The sequence below is a fragment of the Ovis aries genome, chromosome 8 (genome assembly GCF_016772045.2).
Source record: "Ovis aries strain OAR_USU_Benz2616 breed Rambouillet chromosome 8, ARS-UI_Ramb_v3.0, whole genome shotgun sequence".
Taxonomy (NCBI): Eukaryota; Metazoa; Chordata; class Mammalia; order Artiodactyla; family Bovidae; genus Ovis; species Ovis aries.
The window spans coordinates 72,895,677-72,917,257 of NC_056061.1; the positions used below are offsets into that span (position 1 = coordinate 72,895,677).

Sequence of the window (21,581 nt, forward strand, 5' to 3'; positions counted from 1 at the left end):
TGGAAGTGAAGTCGCTTAGTCGTGTCCAACTCTTAGTGACCCCATGGACTGCAGCCCACCAGGCTCCTCCATCCATGGGATTTTCCAGGCAAGAGTACTGGAGTGGGGTGCCGTTGTCTTCTCTGCCAGTTATCAATACAAAGATAAAAATGAAAAAGGCTGCAAAGAACTAATATGTGAAACACCACTGTAAGTTGCAAAAGCATTTAAAGAGAATGAAGTTTATGAATTAACTCTGTGTAAACAGTATGTGATTTAAAAAGACAGCAGCTTAACTTAACGATTTTTGTAATTTTTTTTAACTGAACAGTTCCTTCAAACCGTTGACCATGGATAGTTCTCCTGAGAAGGGTATATGCCTGAGTCCATATCTATGGTAACTGGGAAATTGGAGAACAGGTGTTTTTCTTTTTCTTTTTTAAAAGGGAGTCTGGGCATCTGGTATACCAGAGCATGAGATTATGAGCTGAGAACCCACATATATTATTGAATCATTTCCTTGTAGCAGCTCTTGCACATCAATCATAGGAATGTGGGCAGCTAAAGGCTCATGAAGAGAGGCCATAGGAGAGCAACAAGTGATTGAGGGTTTTTTAAAAATAGGTCTCGTGGGCTGAAATTGGAAAGGATTTATCTCAGAAAAGAAGCAGCAAAGAACTTATTCACTGTCTTCAAGTATATGAAGGATTATTAAAAGTCCATCTTTAGGATGTACTGAAGAGAGTTTTGTTTTCGTCTCTACTGATGAGAGAATAAAAGGAAATGAATGAAGATTGCAGCTGGAGGAAACTTGGATTAAATATAAATGTTCTTTATAATAAGCACTCGTAGAATTGGGAACATTTTAGAATTGCTCACCATGAAAGTCTTTACAGTAGGATAAGATGGCCATCCCTCTAAGCATCATGTCATAGACTTCAAGTATGAGAAAACTACGAGACTTGGGAAAAAGGGATGTGAAGGTAGAGTTCCTCCTGAGATAGACAGATGGACAGACAGACACCAACACACATGCTCACACACACACTTTAAAATGCCATTATTTAAAAACTCCCAGAATTAAAGTAAAGCTCCATAACTTTGCTTTAAAATACACACGTTTCTCAAATGAACATCATCAATTGTCTTTGGGAGCAGAGTGGATTATAAAAGAGTAACTAGGTAAATAATAGCCAGGCTTTTTTCATTGTAAAATGTTAAAGATCTTGTTGTTGTTTTTTTTTTTTTTTAAGTTAGGAAGTTAAAAATCAAGGTAAATTTAGATAGAGCACAAATCTGAATGTTTATCAGAAGCACATGGGAAATTCCTTGGTGGTCCAGTAGTTATGACTCTACGCACTCACTGCCAAGGACCTGAGTTCAATCCCTGATTGGGGAACTAAGATCCCACAAGCCATGAAACCAACAAATGAATTTTTTTTTTTTTTTTTAAGAAAGAAGAAGCACATGTACTCTTAGGCTTCAAGATAAATGATGGAAATGGACAGATAGCAAAAGAAAAATGTTGTCTGCTTATGATTAACTGGGGAGGACTTCGTTTTGTTTTCCTAAAGATGAACTGCTTATTTAGTGCCTCAGGGAACTTGGGGCTAATTTGAGTAAAGTACGGCAGGGACCCTGAAAAGCAGATGATAATCCCCCTTTTCAGAAGGCAGCTGTTTTGCTCATACAGGAAGAATAATGCACTTCTGGAAAGGAAGAGCATGCTAGTACGTCACTTAAGTGTATTACAGAGATTAGAGCATATCAATCCCCCTAATATACTACAAAGATTAAAATAATATTAAGTGCCTGAATAAGCAGAAGTTCAGATGTCTAGAATTGATGTGAACTTTGAGCTCTCTTTTACCTGAAACCACAAGGGTGATAATAAAGTGTGTATGTTAGTCACTTAGTTGTGTCTGACTCTTTGTGGCCCCATGGACTGTAGTCTGCCAAGTTCCTCTGTCCACGGAATTTTCCAGGCAAGAATCCTGGAATGGCTAGCCATTCCATTCTCCAGGAGATCTTCCCAACCCAGGGATTGAACCCACATCTCCAGCATTGGCAGAGGATTCTTTCCCATCTGAGTCACCAGGGAAGTTCGATAATACCATCATAAGTCTGTTGCAAAGGGTGCAGTGTGTTAAGCTTGCTGTGTTATCTTACTTTTTCTAATAACAGTCCTGTGAGACAGTTTATTGTCATCACGTTTTCCATGTGAAGGAACTGAAGCACAGGGAGGTTAAGCTATTTGGGAACCCTTACTTGTTAATATTGTCTGCCTTACCCAGTCCATTTCCTGTCACAAGTGTGCACAGAGAAAAATTTCAAAGTGGAAATAAGGCTTTGGAAGCTTGCCTTTTTTCTAGTAGAATGGCTTTGCTACATCCACATAGCTCCAGTGGTAAAGGACAGTCCTGATATCATCTCCTGGGCTGTTAGGTCATATTGTTTCCGTTTTTTGGTGTCTTGATTCATGGACCGTGATTTTATCAATGTCCTAAATTTGTATCTAAAAACTGCTTTATAACAGAATTTTAATGCAGCAACAACTTAATTGTATCATGCAGATAGCTAAATTTCTACCTGTTTTTAGGCAAGTACCTGGAACTTCTCACATTGCCATTCAGAAAGCACATTCATCTACTTCTGCTAGGTTACATTGGTTAATTTTCTGTAATACTTCATTTGTCAAACATTAAATGTCTCTGAACATATTCAAAATATATTGTTCTCTCATCCAGAGAATCCCAAATAAATCCTATAACATTTATTAGATGATAACATGGAACTGAATTCGAGGCAGTCAGGACAAGAAAGCAGTTTTTAAAAATCACTTTCTGGCTTCCACCTCTGTTTTACTAAAATATCCCAAGTCTACACCTTGTGTGTTCTGCAAGGAGAGGTAATCCAGAGGCCAGACTACAGACAATTTCTGTTATCAGACTTCCAATTAAACTGAGAAAGGTGAGTCTTGATGTTGGAGGGTGTTGGAGAAGGAAAATCAAGGTTCTTTTTGGAATACAGAATACAAGGAGTCCATTGTGTCTCTTGGTTTGATTTAGATGCAAACCTTCAAGACAGGGCTTGTATCTTCTTTCTGTTTGGGGACTTTTGTCTTTGGCTGGCATTTGGTCACCAACAGTGGTGTGAAGATGGTGCCCAGAGTATTCTTTCTGCTGCTTGGTAGACAGTCTGGGCTGTTATTTCCGTTTCAGTCTTCCGTTTTCTCTTGTTGCAGCTCAAGGAGTACGAGGCCCAGCACCGGCAGTCCACTGCCTTGGACCCTGCCGACTGGCCAGACGGTTCTTACCCAACATTTGATGGCTCATCAAACTGCAATGTAAGTTTACTGTCTCTTTGAGCATCTTAACCGGTTCTACTAAAAAGGGACAGCCTCCACCATTTCAGCCTTTGGGCTTCTTTTTGCAATTACCACCTCCCACCTGGATCTGAAAAGAGGCGTCTCTTCTGAGGTGTTATTCTTTTCTTTCCCTGATAATCTGCAGTTGGAATAGTACTGTTCATGCTGGTTAGTTTGGTTGCTTTATTATGGTCAAGTACAACTTAAAAGTTACCATTGTAAGCATTTTAAATGTTCAATTCAGTAGCACTAGATACATACACTTTGCTGTACAACCATCTCCTCAACCCACTTCCTGAACTTTTTCATTATCCAACACAGATATTCCATAACCCTTAAACAATAACTCCATTCTCGCTCCACCTTCTCCAAACTCCTGGCAACCCCATTTTACTTCCTGTCTCTATGAATATGACTAGCCTAGGTACTTATAAAGTGCCTATAGAAGTGAACTCATACAATCAGTGTCCTCTGTGTCTGGTTTATTATTTCACTTAGCCCCATGTTTTCTAGACTCATCCCTATTACAGCTGTACCAGAACTTCATTCCTTTCTATGGATGAACAATATTCCACTGCACATGGATACCATTTTTGTTTAATTTCTCTGTTTAACTTTTTGAGGCGATGCTGTTCAGTTTTCCGCAGCAGCTAAACCATTTCACGTTCTTGACAGCTACATGGAAGTTCTAATTTCTCTGCTTCCTCACTAACACTTTTGATTCCCCTGCCTAGCCATTCCGAATGAGTATAGAATGATGTCTCATTGTGGTTTAGATTTGATTTCTCTAGGGTCTAAGATTTGGTTTCTCTAATGTTTAAGCATCCTTTTTTATGTGCTTGACCATTTTAATATATTCTTTATAGAAGTGTTTACCAAGTTATTTGCCCATTCTTTAATTGTGTTTTTGTTCTATTGGTTGAGTTGTAAGAGTTCTTTATATATTCTGAATATTAATCCCGTATATGGTACATGACTTGTAAATATTCTTTCCCATTATATGAATTGCCTTTTCACTCTTTTTTGTTGGCCATGCCTTGTGGCATGTGGGATCGTAGTTCCCTGACCAGGGACATAACTCATGCAGACCACCAGGGAAGTCCCACCTTTTTACTCTCTTGATAACGTCCTTTGAGGTATCAAAGTTTTAAATTTTGAAATCTAATTTGCATTTGCTTTTGGTATCATATCCAAGAAATCATTGCCAAATAGTTGTGGTGAAGATTTTCTCCTGTATTTTTTTAATTTAAATTTATTTATTTTAGTTGGAGGCTAGTTACTTTACAATATAGTATTGGTTTTGCCATACATCAATGTGAATCCACCATGGGCGTACACGTGTTCCCCATCCTGAATCCCCCTCCCACCTCCCTCCTCCTGTATTTTCTTTTAAGAGTTTACAGTTTTAGCTCTTAAGTTTAGGTCTATGACCCATTTTAAGTTATTGTTGGTATATGATAGAACATATGCATCCAACTTTATTGTTTTGTGGCTAGATTCCTGTTTTCCCAGAACCGTTTGTTGAAAAGACTGTCCTTTCTTCATTGAATGGTTTTAGTACCTTTTTTGAAAATTAATTGACCATATATGCAAGGGTTTATTTCTCAGTTCTCTTATTTTGTTCATTGGTTCATATGTCTGTCCTTTTTGATTAATGTAGCTTTATAGAAAGGTTTGAAATTGGGATATGTAAGCCTTCCAACTTGGCTCTTTTTCAGACTGTTTTAGATATTAAAATCCCTTGAGATTCCATAAGAGTTTTAGGCTGGATTTTTCTATTTCTGCAAAAAGAACCATGAGATTTTGATAGGGATTGCATTGGATTTGTAGATCAATTTGGGTAGTATTGTCATCTTAACAATATGAAGTCTTCCAATCCATGAAACAGGCTATCCTTCCATTTATTTACATCTTATTGGTCTTTCAGCATTGTTTTGTGGTTTTCAGTATTAAAGTCTTGCCTCCTTGGTTAAATTTAAGTATTTTATTCTTATTGTTATTTTTACATATGATAACATTAATTTCCTTTTCAAAATGTTTATTATCAGTATGTAAAGATGGAACTGACTTTCATACATTAATTTTGTACTCTGCGACTTTGTGGAATTTCATTATTATGTCCAATAGAATGTGTGTGTACACGTGTATAATCTAGTGTTTTCTATATGTAAGACCATGTCACCCAAGAACAGAGGCAATTTCATTTCTTCTCTTCCAGTTTTGATGCCTTTTATTATTCATTTTAAAATGACCAAAACCGTACTTCCCAAGAGTTCCACCAAGATCATAGGAATTCGAGTTCCAGAGTTTCAGATAGACATTTCATGGTGTAGTCATCAAACTTCATGACATGAAAATGAAGGGAGTTCGCTTTTTTTCATCTGTTACACAATGATTTTGTTTATTAGCACATTTCTTCCTTAAATTTTGGAAACAACTCTGCCTCCATGTTTTCAGTCTCTTGTTTCTTCTCGTTAATGCTCCATACAGCCAGTCATCTTTCCAAAATATACGCCTTTTCTTACATTCCTATGTTTCACAAAAAGCTGAGGAGCTTCCCAGGTGGTGCAATGGTAAAGAATCTGCCTGCCAGCGGGAGACATGGATGCGATCCCTGGGTCGGGAAGAACCCCTGGAGGAGGAAGTGGCAACCCATTCCAGTATTTTTGCCTGAAAAATTCCATGGACAGAGGAGCCTGGCAGGCTACAGTCCACCGAGTCACAAAAAGTCGGACACAACTGAGTGACTGAGCTTGCATGCATGCACAAAAGGCTGAAGGTTTTCCAGTTTTATAAGATAAATTTCAAAATTTTTGGCAGACTCAAGACCCTATGTGATCTGGCTTTAATCAATTTCTCTACTCCCATCTTTCATCCTTTGCCCTAACAGCCTCCACTCCATCCACACTGGAGCCTGCATGCATTACTGATCATAACTTGTATTTTCATGCTCTCTGCTTTAATTTGTGCATTTCCTAAAAGGTCTCCCTCCATATTTTCCGGATAAAAATCTATGCCTCCTTCAGGGTGATGTCCAACTGCCACCTCTTCTGAAACTTTAGCATCCTCAAGTATATTTTCATAGCTTTCTGTTCTGCACTTTGTTAAATTAACTTGCAACACAAAACCTAACAGGTAAAAAAAAAAAAAACCTAACAGGTGTCCTGGAGTATCTGAATTAATTGTATATCAACCTCCTTGAGGTTGAAATTATGAGCTCCTTGAGCAAGAAAAGCATGCCTAGCACAGTGTTCAGCTCCTATAGCCTATTTGAGAAATATTTAGTGCACAAGCTTGTATTTGAGTGGTCATTCTTCTTGACTGCTTTTAAGAGTATGTTTTATGTCTTCCAACTCCAGACTCAGTCTTTATACTTTCTTTGCATTTAAGTAACAAATCATGGCATATCTGTAGTAAATATAACCCTCCCACTGTCTTCTTGTCCCTGATCTCCTAAATCAAGCACCAGATTCCATTGCAGCTAAAACAAACAAATAGACAAACAAAAGGCCCACAGGGTTATTCATCTGAAAACACTGCGTGGTATGGTGTTGTGTGCAAGGTTCTGAGACTTTACCATTTATAATAATAAATGTGTCATATGCTAGCCAGCAGCATGTCCTAGGACTATGAGGTCATCAAAGGAACATATCTATGGTTTTCAGTGCATTTTTTGGGGTCTCTTATCCTCTAGTTCTAAAGACTAACATAATATAAATATAAATCATGAATCCAAAGAATCATGAAGAATAAATACCATAACTCAGGACTCTGTGATTCAGACCCAACTCGGAGGAGAGAGAACACAAAGCCCCATTCATCCATAGTGGGTCCTTTAGTGTCCGTCTCACTGGATACTGTCCTGATTACTAGCATCTGCATCAAGGGAGAGGATATAAGACTTTATCCATTCAGAGAAACAGGCCAGTGGTAGAACCTCACATAGTTAGATGGCAAGGAGAGAGGCTTGTCTCATTTAGGAAAAAGTTACTATAAAACAAGTTGCTGAGGAAGCATTATATTAAGTATTGGTTTGTTGAGCCCTTTTCAGAGGGTAAATCACAACCATCACCTTGATATCAGCTGTCAGAATGAAATGGGTACTTCTTAAATGGGTACTCTCTAGTGCATTTGTTTGTTCATTTCGGTGATATCTGTGGAGCACTTGCTATGTGCCAGACTTTGTGCTAGGTATTCAGGTTGCAAAGGTGAAAGGGGAGACTCTGCCCCCGTAGTGTTTCCCCTGGGATGCAGAAGTTAAAACCCCCTCACCCCTGCTCCCAGAGATTCATGCACACACTTAGTTATCATTTCCTCAGCAAACTGTTTCTTCATAGACGGCTCAAAAATATGCTCAGCCTTTCCCAGTTGGACAGAGGGCCAACGATACCATATGCTCCCTCCGCTTTCAGCACAATTTCCCAGAAGCTCTAGAATGACTTACAGTCCTGGGATGTTCCTGGCGGTCCAGTGGTTGAGACTTAAGGCTCCCAATGCAGGAGTCACACGTTCCATCCCTGGTCAGGGAACTAAGATTCCCCCATGCCCTGTGGCATGGCCAAAAACGAACAAAAAAAAAGAATGGCTGGCCTCTGTTACTGAAAGATGTTGGTGAATGAAGACAGTCTATTCAGCAGTGGAGAGAGTTTTCTGAAGAAAGGCTGTCTACTCCACGTACCTTGCTAGCTGTCCCTGTGTGAACAACCCACACCCGTGTTCAGTGACACCGTTCATTACTGTCTGTACCCAACCACCACTGGCACCGAAGTTTGCTTGTACTTGATGGTAATCCCGACGTGTGTGACACTCACCCCTCTTACCCTGACTTTAGTCTGTCTTGTGTTTCCCTGGAGACTCTGCAAGAAACTCCATCCAAAATACTGCTTCTCACTGATGTTCCATCTGCCTGATAGTGAGTAATTAATTTCAGATAATTCCCACTGTGTACTATTCCAACCGCCTTGGGTTCAGGGCTTTGATTATCTTTTGTGCAAGGGCCAGGGCTTATACTGAGATGTAAATAGCTCGCTGGCCCTAGTCAGGAATGCCCAGGCCATGAAAGTCTCAGAGATCATAAGGTCTTTGTCACCAGACCTCAATGCCTATATTGATGCCTGTCGTGCTTTAAGATTTCATTTGCGTTGATTCATAGGTTCCCCCACCCCCAGAACTGGCAGTCGATAATTGCATGTTGTTTCACAATAAAGCCATATGTACATTCTTGGTTTCCAAGAGTATAAAGTACTAAAGATAGTTACCAGGGGAAGTGAAAAATAGCTTTCTCTTTGCCAGAGGGGAATCTGTTCTCTGCTGTTATTCATTAATAACAAACTTCTGTTGTGAGTGTCAGAGTTTTTAGAAAGAGTTTCTGGTTGAGAACTTAACGGGATCCCTTGTTAAACATCTGAATGTGTATTTTAGTATTTTTCATTTTATTTTAGTAACTTGTGTTTTCCTTTACCTCCTGCAGGAGGAAGGTTGTAAGAGTTCTCATTTTAAGCTTTCAGCTTTCTGCGTTGAGGTTCAGTTTGCCTTCTGATTAAGAAAATGTTTAAAGGAATTTGTGCTCTCTGTCTTTCTGGGATTTCAAGTTTTTTACTCGAGGCATACATTTTAGTAAATCATAGTGTTTGTTTTTACAAAATTGGTAGCTAAGAGTTGGTGTTCTGTGCCTGAAATTCTTGCAGTGAAACCTCTTTTCAAAAAGATTTCTAATTGTCAATTATTTGATTATGATGCTATTCAGCTTATTTTAAAAAATACAATGTATACAGAAATATTAAAGCACCAGCAAGGACAATAAAGCACAGAGCTCTTACAGTCCATTGCAAGCATCTATTTTAGTCCTTGTTTAATTGTTTTACTTCATATAAACTGTGTTCCGGAAAAACTTGGAATTATCTTTTTGAAGTTGGAGTTCCTTATGAGGATGAAGCAATTCTGGTGAAATGTTTTGTGAAGTGAGTTATTTTATAAAGCAAGCCATCGTTTCATAATTGATAACATTTTACATTTGGGGGAATTTAGAGTTGGGAAATATTTGTGCAAGGAGAGAGCTATGTTATCGCTGTGGTGTTATAATAATACCTTACATCCGTATGTGCATTTCCGCGTAGCCTTTCATTCCATTTCTGAGTATAGCTTTGCCCGGAACCTGGGGAGCCATGTGGCTGAACTGTGTCCAGATCTCGGGTAACGGAGACACAACATCAAGTGGTCATTTCTTTCACTTTTTACAAAGCACTATTTTAAGTGTTTCCTTCATTAAGGACTTTCAAGGTCACAACTAAAATATCCCCATAGTGTTGGCCTGATACAAAATTGTTAAATCTTTTGGGAGCTTTCTAAAATTATAAACCATAAACTTGGCTCTCACCCCTAGATGGCTTTTACTGAGATTTTTCAGCGTCATTTCACCTGCCTCAATGACAGCCATTGTCTTCCAGCCAGAACATTCAGGTCTGTTGTTATGCATGAAGAGGTAGCTAGCTTTAGTCTAGTCTAGAACTTTCTAAAAAATAATGTACTGAAAGCTAGGAGAACATTCCGCAAAGTTAACTTTTTTAGTGGTTCTTAGGGGCAAATGCCTTAATTTCTGTTATGGTCAAAGAAAAGGGCCACTTAATACAGAATGCAGTCAGAGAACAGAGGTCATGCTCTTGGGGTGTCTCTCCATGGGCGGAATGATGCTTCTGCTTGTCCAAGAGGCTTCTATAAATCCAAGGTGCTCCTTTTAGACTCTAAGACTCTGGGTGGAACCAGATTTTTTAAAAGAGGGCTAAATGACAAAATTCTGAAGTATAACTGATAAAATGAAAATGGTTCTTATTTTGAATATGTTTCTTGTATGCGAGTAAACTTCTAGACGAAGTCCACAAGTTAAAATTTATCAGAAATTTTAGTTTTGTTTTTATGTTACAAAGGTATCAAAAGAAAATAGAAGCTAGTGTTAATAGATTTGTTGTTTGGGGAAATCTGATTCCCGAAGAAGACCTTTTTTTAATGTCAATTCATGATGAGTTTATAGGATTGTCTCCCACCTATAGATAGTACCAGTGTTTTTAAAGAATACGATTTTCATATTTTTGCTAACTTTGAGTAAATATTTATTGAAAGCATAAACTGTGAAGATTCAAACAGACCTAGTTTTAGAGTTGACATTATAGGTCCAGTAAACGTACCTTTATGAAAACGTTTGGCCTTCTTTCTACTGTCATTTTGCTCTTAAGTTATGGTGGTTCAGTTGGTAAAGAATCTGTCTGCAATGCAGGAGACCCTGGTTCAGTCCCTGGGTTGGGAAGATCCCCTGGAGAAGGAAATGGCAACCCGCTCCAGTATTTTTGCCTGGGAAATCTCATGGACAGAGGAGCCTGGCAGGCTACAGTCTATGGGGTCACAAGAGTTGAACACGATTTAGTGACTAAACCTACCTACTTTGAAATAATAGATTCCAAGCATAAAAATAACTTACATTTCTAAATGTTAGTTGTTATTGTTTGCTTTTAATGGTATTAATATTTTTTCTTTTCGTCTCTTTTCCTAGAGGATTTGTTTTTTTATAACTTTATGGATTTTAGCTTGAAAGGATTCTAATTGGCAGTTAAGTTTTGATTTGTGGCTAGAAAATGGTTCTGCTTATTGTAACTTTGACGCTTATACTTGCTAGGCTTAAATACAGGATGGTTGGATGTCCACTTTGGATCTTTATTTCTTGAACAGAAGAGCTTTACTCAACTTGTTTGACTTCTGATTTGACCAGGAGAAAGAAGAAAAGTTTGACCTAGCCTTAATTTGCCAGAGGGCTTTTGTACCCTGTAGCCTTGGGACAGCATGTTTATGCCATGCTGGGTTACACTGTGCCCGCCCCCCACAAAAATATTAACACTTTTCTAAATCTTGCTAAATAGCTTTTATTGATTCTGGTCTTTTAATGCATACTTGAGGTCTTGAGATAACTATTCAGACTTTTATGGATACCTTCTATAAATTTCCTTTTTATTTGGCTAGGTGGGAAGAAGAAATATTCCTCAGTTTTAACAGAAGTGATTTCGCAACTGAAATGATAGTACAATAGAGACATATTAAAATTCTCTTTAGAAGAGCAGAAATAATGATTCTGTAGACCTGTAGTTTATGGTGAGACCAGAGATAAAATCAGTCTGTTGAAATGACGTGTAACAAACTCTGTGAGAAATGTGAGCTTTGTTCTCATTGGACGTAAGCTGACCAAGAACCACGGCTTAGATGACTTCTTGTCATTTATTCCACACCACCCTCTATCCCCAGCCTTCTCCCTGGGAGAAGGGCCAAAGTTTGAGCCATGTGTTTGCTGTGAGCCCTTAAGATCATCATCTTTAAACAGAGTTAGGCAGGAAGGAGGCTCTGGCCTGGGGAAGGCCAGGCATTTGCCCAGCGTGGGCAGGCGAGGGGGCTGGTTAAGCTCATAGACGTGAGTCAGACTTTGGGTTCAGATCCCAGCTCTGCCACCTATTAGCTCTGCAAGTTTTTTCATCTCTTTGTGCCTCCAAACCCGAGCCAAGTATATCTACCCGACACGGGTGTCTCAAGTATTAAATGGCACCAAATAAACACCCAGTGAATGCCAGCTCCTATTACTTTGTGTGACGATCTTGTGCCTTTCCATTTGCTGGCATTCTTGAAATGCTTGAGTTCCCGTAAAAGTTTATTTTTGTACGTGCCATTAACATGGTAGCAGTGCTTATGCTTTTGCATATTATGGCAGATGGCTAGGGTTTTCAGAACAAGCATAATGTAAATAATGTGTGTTTACTTGGTTATGCCTTTACCCAACATACAGTCAGTTTATTTTCTGTTTCAGAAGGCATAAGTGTACGTGGGCTGAGTAACGGGTCTGGTATGATTTCAGTAACACACATGACCTTAGGATTAGTGTCTGGGAAAAATGATACTTAATTGTTTTGAGATTATATACGACTGTATCGTGACAGTGAGATGGGCTGACTGAGCATGTGGCTGTGTGCTCATCAGCCTGTTGTGTTGGGGGCTGCTCTTATTGCAGGCCCAGAAATCAATGGGAATTTGGCTCTTTGCACCTGGCAAACTAGGGCTTCGCTGGTGGCTCAGTGATAAAGAATCTGGCTACTAATGCATGAGATGTGGGTTTGATCCTGGGTTGGGAAGATCCCTTGGAGAAGGACATGGCAACCCACTCTAGCATTCTTGCCTGGGAAATCCCATGGACAGAGAAGCCAGGTGGGCTGCAGTCCTTGGGGGTCACAGAAGAGTCACACAGGACTGAGTGACTAAATGACAACACCCTGGCACATGAACCAGGAACATCTCTGTCTTCACTGGTCTGTACGGTCACAGGGAGCTGAGGGTGCTGCCAGCAGACCCTCCTCAACACATCAGAGACCGCAAGAACAAAAACAATGACAAAAGATCCAGACACAACGTAATCTGAGGATTATGTAACCTATTGTTAGCATTTTAAAAATTTAAGACTTTGGAGGCACATTCTGGTCTGTTTTCTCTTTTCTTTTTTAAGATTTTCCTTTCATCCTCAGCTTCATCTTTATTTACTTTTTTTTTTTTTTTTCAATTTAAAAAAATGTTGGCTGCACTGTGCAGCTTATGAGATCTTAGTTGCCTGACCAGGGAATGAACCTGGGCCTTTGGCAGTGAGAGCAGAGTCGTAACCACTGGACTGCCAGGGAATTCCTTATTACTTCTTTTATTAGGTTGAGCCATGTGAACTGGAAATATTAGCTTTTGACCTATAAAAATGGCAGTTTCATCTGTCCAACCTAATGCATAAATACCAGACAAGATATACAACATTTTCCCTGCTAGCTGATTATATCTAAATACAGATACTTGTGATATAATATGGGTTAAAGATTGGCATTTAGATTTGCAATGCCAGTTTCTTATTTTGCTTTTGGGATGAACCTCAAGGAGATTGGGGTAAGAGGACTTGCATTACTTGCTTAATGATATTGTTTAATTGCATGTTAATTCCTCATTAAATCTTCTGCTCTGATGCCAAATCTTATGATAATGGGTGGCTTGGTGAGAGACCCAAATGCTATCATGGTTCATGAGTCAGATTCAGACTGAGGGTCACTTCCAGCGTAAGCGAACTTACTAAAGTCACAGGCTGCCCATCACTTGTTCAGAGTTCATTTGAACTATAAGTTAACAGTTACCCATTATATCAAAGCTCTTAGAACTATAGTCAGTCACCAAGGGGATTCATTTGGAAAGCAGTATTTTAACACAACCAAATTCTAATTCAAATCCCAATCACAACATGATTTCTATAGAAATATCCCTTTATCCTCTTCTCTGCCCCTGTTTCTCTTTGTACTACACTTTCTGTCATACCTTGTTGACTGTACTATAACTAGTATAATTCTAATAGCATTGCATAATTAGTTCCTACAAGGACGCTTCTTGCCCTGTGCTTTTGACCCAGATGAAAGAATGTAGATGGAAGAATGCCATCATGAACATTCTTTCACTCACTCTTTGTGCAAACATTATTGAATACGTATGACAGGCTAGTCCCTATCCACAGGGGTTTATATTTGAGAAGAAGAGACAGAAGTGGACAGCATGATTGAGGGCTTAATTGGAATATTTCTACTGAGCGTGTGACGTGCACACAGAAAGTCCATTAGTCCTCAGTGAGGGGAGTGTAGAAAGCCCAGAAAAGATGATTGAAACTAAGCAGTAGCTCACCAGGAGAAGGAAGAGAACTGTGTCAGGTAGAGGGAGCAGCAAGGCCGGTGGGCTTAGGTGAGTGAGTGAAAGTCACTCGGTCATGTCTGACCCTTTGCAACCCCATGGACTGTAGCCTACCAAGCTCCTCTGTCCATGGAATTCTCCAGGCCAGAATTACTGGAGTGGATATTTCTTCCCTTCTCCAAGGGATCTTCCCAACCCAGGGATTGAACTGGGGTCTCCTGCATTGCAGGTGAATAGCTGAGCTACCAGGGAAGCCCTGGGCTTAGGTAAATAGGTGGGTAAATCTTCACACTTGGATCATATCAGAAAATGGATTAAAATAATTTGATTTGATTGTTTAGTTGTTAAGTCGTATCCAACTCTTTTGCAACCTTGCAGGCTGAGGCATGCCAGGCTTGTCTTTCCATGGGATTTCCCAGGCAAGAATACTGGAAATGGTTGCTATTTCCTTCTCCAGGGGATCTTCTCAACCCAGGGATCAAACCCTCATCTCCTACATTGGCAGGCGGATTCTTTACCATGAGACACCTCTAAAATAATATACATTTTCCTCACTATCAATATTTTTACTTCCATGGTATTGATTCTATTCTTTGCTCATTCTTATTAATATTTACAGATTGGTTCTGTGATAGGTTGTTTGGTCCGCATTTCCTTATGATTGCAATTTTTTTAAATTGAAGTGTAGTTAATTTACAACACTATGGTAGTTTTAGGTGTACAACGAAGTGATTGCAGTTTACTCATGTATTCCTCTTCAGATTCTTTTCCAGAGTAGGTTATTACAAGATCTTGCAATATAGATTACAATATAGTTCCCTGTGCTATATAGTAGGTCCTTGTGGTTTATCTGTTTTATACATACTAGTGTGTATATGTCAATCTCAAATTCTTAATTTATTTCCCTCACCTCTTTCTCCTTTGGTAACAATAAGTTTATTTTCTATGTTTATGAGTCTATTTCTATTTTATAAATAAGTTCACTTGTATCTTTTTTAGATTCTACATATAAGTGATACCATACGATATTTGTCTTTTTTCTGATTTACTTTGCTCAGTATGATAATCTCTACACCCATCTGTGTTGCTGCAAATAGCATTATTTCCTTCTTTTTATGACTGCGTAGTATTCTATTGTGTGTGTGTGTGTGTGTGTGTGTGTGTGTGTCTGTGTGTGTGTACACATGTACGTACATACGTGCCTATATGCCATATCTTTATCTGTGCCTCTGTCAATGGACATTTAGGTTGCTTCCATATATGATGGCAGTTTTAAAATTCATATCATTATGCTTTTCATCTTGTCTTTGAGGCCTCATTTAATTGAATTCATATTCTTCTTAAACTATTTATGAAGAGAAGCAACTGTTGAGGATTTCTTCCTGTTCCTTGAGTTTTGTTTTCTTCTGATAGAGAGATGGGATCAAAGATAAAAGCACTGTGTTGGTCCATGCCTTTTCTGTCTCTCTCTTTCCCCTCCCTTTACAGTTTGGGTAGTTTCATGCATTTCTTTTCATTTTGATCATGCTTGGGTAGTTCAGGTCACATTTTCTATTTGTTCTGATATAATTTCTGACCCATTTGCCATACTGTCAGATGATGCAGTGTTTTTCTTTCTTTATTTTGTGATCCATTCATGTTGGTTGTTGCTATGTGTGTGCGTGCCAAGTCACTCAGTCATGTTTGACTCTGCGACAGCATGGACTGTAGCCCACCAGGCTTCTCTGTCCGTGGGATTCTCTGGGCAGGAATATTGGAGTGGATTGCCACCTCCTTCTCCAGGGAATCTTCCTGCCCCAGGGATCGAACCCTTATCTCCTGTATCTTCTCACTGGCAGGCAGGTTCTTTACCACTAGAGCCACCTGGGAAGCCCCTGTTGTTGCTATAGCCTAATGTAGGAGCCCGAGGAGGGAGAAAACCAAACTGAGGTGGAATGTGGTCTTCACTGGGATACCTGGGCTCAGACCTCCCCCTGCTAAGAGTTTGCTAAACGCTCTGCATCACTGTTCACGTTGCTTGCTTAAGGTTGGGGGAATGGGTCTGCCAGAGTCAGCCTGCTTTTAATTCATTCCTCCCATCCCTGGTGAATTTCTAGAGGCTTCATTCCAGTCAAGACCAGCTTTACACTTAACTTTACATCTTTTCACTCATTCCTCTCCTGAAGCAGTTTCTGCTGCTCCTAGAGCAGAAGATAGAGAAGGCCACACACTTCTTCCTTTTCTGTGTCTTCAGAAATTTGTTTCTTAGCTTGATCATATGGTTCTGAAGTTTAATATATTAGGTTATATATCTTTGGATGCTCTCGGTGTAGTATTTTTGCCAGTTTTTAGTAACTGTTTTTTAGGGCGCTGTTGCTCATTTGTTACTTGTGGGAAGGATATTCTGTGATTTAGCTTTCAGCAGTCATCATGACCTGATTGTTTTGCCAGTTAGATGACCACAAACAACCTTTCTAGCTCTAACTGATTCATTTTCTAAGGATTCAGCCAAGAGTTCTTCGGTTTGGAAGTAAATTTACTTATTGTTTATTCAACAAACGTAAGGAGAAGTATGTGAAGGTCATAGATCATGACTCTGGGAGGCACCGTTGGCCCACCTGCCTCCATCTTCAACAGATGCCCATGCTGATTGGTGGCCTAAGTTTGGGTCAGAGGAAAGAACTTGGTGTCTGCACCTTTCCTCCGTTGCCATGCAAGCTCCATCAGTTCTCCATATTTTTACATCGTCATGTGCCTAGGCAAGGTTGTTTAGCAGCCCTGTCCAAGAAGTCATCATGCCTGATCCATGAATCAGTTTGTCTCAGATGCCATAAAAGCAATGTGACTTTGCAAACACCACCCAATCCCTTGGGAGACTTACCGCTTCTGGGATGAAAACTTCCATCAGCTCTAGAAACTAGAGCCTCAAATGCCTATGTAATTGTCCTAGTTGGCAGTCTTGCTCGGAATCATCCTTTTTCCATGGCACAGGCTGTGTGAGAATTGAAGGCTCTTGGGAATGAGTGGGTTTGGTGTTTGGCTTTAGTCTTCAGTGTGCCTGAGACCATGGGTGTGTTTTGGGTAACACTCCCCCATTCTTTACAGAGAGATCTATAGAACCCTTGCCTACTTTTCCATAACTTTTTCATCTCAGCTTCCCTATTTTGTACGACCAGCAGGGGTCTCTGACCTGTGGGCAGGGTGACATAATCTCAAGCAGTCAAATCTTCCAAAGATTTACAGAATGAAGGGGAAGTCGGTTCCTTTTCCATCACTTAACATCTCTCTTCCCCCAACTCCTTTCACGAGAAGGAAAGGCATTTTCTCTGCTCCATGGAAACTTGCAGAATCATGATGGGTGAGCTTACTTGTTACTGAAATCTCCCTAGACTTTGCTGTCAGATTCCTGAGGTCTTATATTTTCTTCCTTCCTTACAGTAAAAGTATCAGCATTATTTGGGGGTAAGTAAAAGCAATTCAGAGTTTGTGAATTTTAAGCAAAAGAAGAGAGTTTATTGGGGATTGTAGTATCCCTTCGTTGTTCCTTTGGCTTTATAGTTCGTTTTTCAAGAGTTTCTTTCAATGAATTAAGTGCTGACAAGCCTTTGCCTCTAGGGGATGGTAACATTACCTCAAATTCTCACATACTTTATACAAATACGAGTATCATGTAATTATCTTCTCCTCCTCTGCCTCCTTCTCCTCCGCCTTCAAATCTGGCGAAAACTAGTTAATTTTGAAGCTGCCAGAGAGATTATTTCAGTGTTACACTGCACCTCTGGGAGAAGAATGGAATTTCATCTTTTTTTCCATATGCTGACTAAAATCTCTTCATTTCAGAGGACAATGATGTCACCAGCTAATGAACAAAATATTTCTTGCTAAATAGATGAGTCCTCCCCTGACTCCTTTGTGAAATAAGGGGGGAAAAAACCCCACAATGTGTTTCATATTTTAGATAGTTACTCTGACAACTCATAAACACTTTTGAAAGTAATTCTAACTTCTTCAAAAAGTGAAACGAATTTTGTGTAAACATAAAGAATAGCACATTAACTGGATGGCTGTGACCAGAAGGCCCCCGCCATGGCCGGACGATGATGACTGGTAATGCTGATATGGAAGTCCCAGCCAGAGCCGGTATACTGCCCCTAAGGTAGGGAGTGACCTCAAATGCATCACTCCTTGGACCGGTGGAGGGAGATCAGGCATGTTGGAGGGATTATGAAATCAAGCTTGGAGAAGAGGAGAGCCGTGAAGCTGTTGTTGATCAGTGTCACATGCTGTTTATAAAGGGAGCAGCATCAGCTGAGCTCTTCTTTGACTGTCCAGATGGGCAGGCGTGTGAGGTCAGTGGGAGCCATGTAAACAGCAGACTTGTAGGCTCATACAGGAACTTGGAAATGTCCCCAAAGCCTTGGCGAGTGCCTGTCCCCTCACTGAAGCATGTCTCAGTTTCCCCAACCAGAAGTGAGTTCACCCATTTCTGAACCCCTGTTTCTCTTGGGACCTTCCTACCCTCAGACTTCTAGAGTATAACCTTTGTAAGTCCAGGTCAAGCCAGCTTACTCATGTACTTTTGATTCTTTTCCCTTCCTAATGATTTGAATCAGCACATCCATTCGTTGATTCCAATCAGGAAATATCTATTTATTGTAAATGGAAAAGAATATCGTGATGTTCAATGTTGGCAATTGTGTGCAGAAATAGGTATTCTTTGTATACTCCTTGTGAGAATTTAAAACAATAAAATGTTTCTTATGAGCAAATTAATATGTATCAAAAGATTTAGCAATATGCCCATTCTTCACCCATCAATTCAACAATCTAATCACTTATTCTAAAAAAAACGATGTACTAGACACATTGAAAATTTTATGACACAGTCTTCATCAGAGTATTTTTATAATGCTGAAAAATTAGAAACATGCAAATGTTCCAGTGACTGAGAGCATTATTTAAGTAAATTATAGTACGTATCTATGACTGAATACCATTGAATCATTAATGCAGTGCTGTGTTTTATTTGCTAAGTATTTGTTGATGCCGGCAGACGTTCAAAACATATTAATTTTTAAAAACAGGTTATAAAACAGTTTGAGCAGTATACATTGAGAACCCCAGTGTTTCTCCGAAGGAAACCTTGAGCACAACAATGCCTCTCAAAGAGGGTCACAATTATCAGTGGGCACTTTGTTTCTGTTTACACCTGTGTTCATGTGAGGGAGGCTTTGGGGACCTTGATAGTGACTGTGACTGTGGGGGCTGGAGTCGCTAAAGATCACAAGGTCAAAAGAATGGAATAAAGAACAAAAATTTGAAAATAAATAAATAAATAAATGTTGAAGCAGCTGTAGATCTAGGATTAAAAAAAAAAAAATTCTGTGCCAGAATAAATTCACTTGAATTAATCCTCACTCCTTTAAAAAAAAAAAATCACAAGGTCATTCTTTTTGTTTGTTTATTTTTTAAAAAGTAACAGAGGTGTATTGTGTGTGTGTGTGTGTGTGCATATGCGCATGCACATGAAGAAATAAGCCAAAATGTTACTGATATTTCTGATCAGGAAAATATAAGCATTTTCTTTTTTCCTCTATCTATATCTTCCAAAATTTCTAATGAAAAATAGATCATGTGTTAACAGGGTAAACAGTAAATGTTGCTGAAATACAGACAGAGAAATGGAAATGACAGTGCTCTTTGTCTTCCTGAAGTTTAGTGAAGGGCTAATAATAGTGTGATAACATACTGAGCTCAGTCCCAAGATACTCTGTTGGCTGCTGTGCAACCACCTGGCATAAGGAAGATGAGGAAGAAAGCCAGGAAGGCTTTCCGGAGGAGGTGACACATGAACTGAATCTTGAAGGATGAGCAGGAGCTAGGGAAGTAGATGGGGCAGGCAGAGATCATCCCAGAAAGGGACCTGCAAGTGCAGAGGTGTGCAGGCACATGAGAGATGGGGTGTCTGAGGTGCTGTGAGGAAGTCGGAGGATAAGAACCTGGTGCTGTGAGTGGCTGTTCCCACATAGTATCCACATAGCTGAGCACAGCATACACAGAAGCTGGAGATGAGAGCTCTGACCGTGCAGGCCTACATTTCACAATATGGCCTTTGAACTTTGCTCTGGGGACCTAAAGAGCATTCCCTTAGGGTGGGAGTCAGATGCTCAAATCTGTCCTCTGCAAATTTGCACACCTCTTGTGTGCTGGGTGAGTTCAAGTCCACTACCCAGCGAGCAAGACCAGCGATGCTCCTCCTTCGTGAAGTGGATCTGCCCTGTTTCCTTCTTGCTTCCACCAAGAAACTTCCCAAGGGTAGCCTGGCTCAGCCTAGTTTTTCAAATATCCTGAGATTTCCTCTAATACAGAGCAAGGGCTAGGAGCTACAGGGCTGGAGAGTCTCAACTTCTTCAAATTGTGCATCTGCCAAAGGCCCACCATATGCACCCTGCGTACGTGGCTTTCCACATGAAGTGTCTCCATAAATACCTGACTTCTCCTGTCGCCATTAAAAAGGGTGAGTAAGGAGTAGGAGGCCACTGTGAGGACAAATAGGAGATAGGTCCTATCTATCAGCCGCCTCCCAGAACCTGACTCATCAATGCCTGGCACCTGCGGTCTTACACGGTAGAGGCTTTGCAGCCTAACGGGCTCCCCTCCCAGTCAAGGTCTCCCTTCATCTTCTCAGGAACCCCAGGAGGCTTGCCACTGCCTATTTTACAAATGATAGTTCACAAGTGGCTTAAAGGGGACCGCACCCTGTGTCTGTGGGACTCCTGTTTTCTGGCTCCGAGTGCCACTCAGAATCATCTGTGCATCTCAACACGCTGCTCAGACTCAGCCTCAAACGTTGTCCATCATCACTTGCTTTCATGTGTTTTCCTTGCCTTTGCTTATCTACACGGGCACCTAAAACAGCAGTTTGTAAGAATTAAAATAGGTCTTGTTTGAATTCCGATCAGCAATAGAGAGACTGCAGCTGTAATAAGCACTTATTACCGAGCTCCAGTGGTCAATTGTATGCAGTTATGTACACCATTTGTAAAAACAGCAGCACTTTAAGACAAATGTTATTAGACCAAATGTACGTGGAGGTACACCAAACCCCATAGAAGTAGAGGGATTTGCTGGAGGACTTGGAAATTAATCCCAGGCTGTTCTAGCTCCAATGTCGAGGAGTATTTCCCCACCATCTTTGGGGCGTACACATTTTCTTAGTTTTCATGAAATGACAGAGAAATTCAAGTGAGATGTCTACTGACAGCCTTAAGGAATTCTAAGCACGATAATGCATGCGGTGTGGTTGTCAGTCTTGGGTGAAGAAAACCCGGGTAGAGTTAGGGTGGTGCAGGAGGGAAGCCATGAAGCATCCCAGTCGTCCGCTGCCATTTACCATCTGGGAGACCAGGTCATGCGTGCAGATCCTTAGCCCAGAGCCTGGGAATTGCGAGTGTTTGATAAATCCAGGTGTTTGAAGTCTGACATTGGGAAAGCACCTGTCACCGTTTGTGGTACACATGGGGCT

General features: G+C 40.2%; 1 protein-coding gene across 6 annotated transcripts in view; it reads left to right on the plus strand.

The window, feature by feature from the left end:
* Nucleotides 1-21,581, plus strand: part of SASH1 (SAM and SH3 domain containing 1) — a 347,119-nt gene that overhangs the window by 280,839 nt on the left and 44,699 nt on the right. For 5 of the 6 annotated variants that reach the window (XM_027972535.2, XM_060419800.1, XM_042253775.1 and 2 more), the window contains one exon: nt 3,224-3,325. The exons of the other annotated variant lie outside the window; for it this stretch is intronic. In XM_027972535.2, the coding sequence (XP_027828336.1) occupies nt 3,224-3,325 (102 nt within the window). The remainder of the gene's footprint in view (nt 1-3,223; nt 3,326-21,581) is intronic. 6 annotated transcript variants of the gene reach the window in all.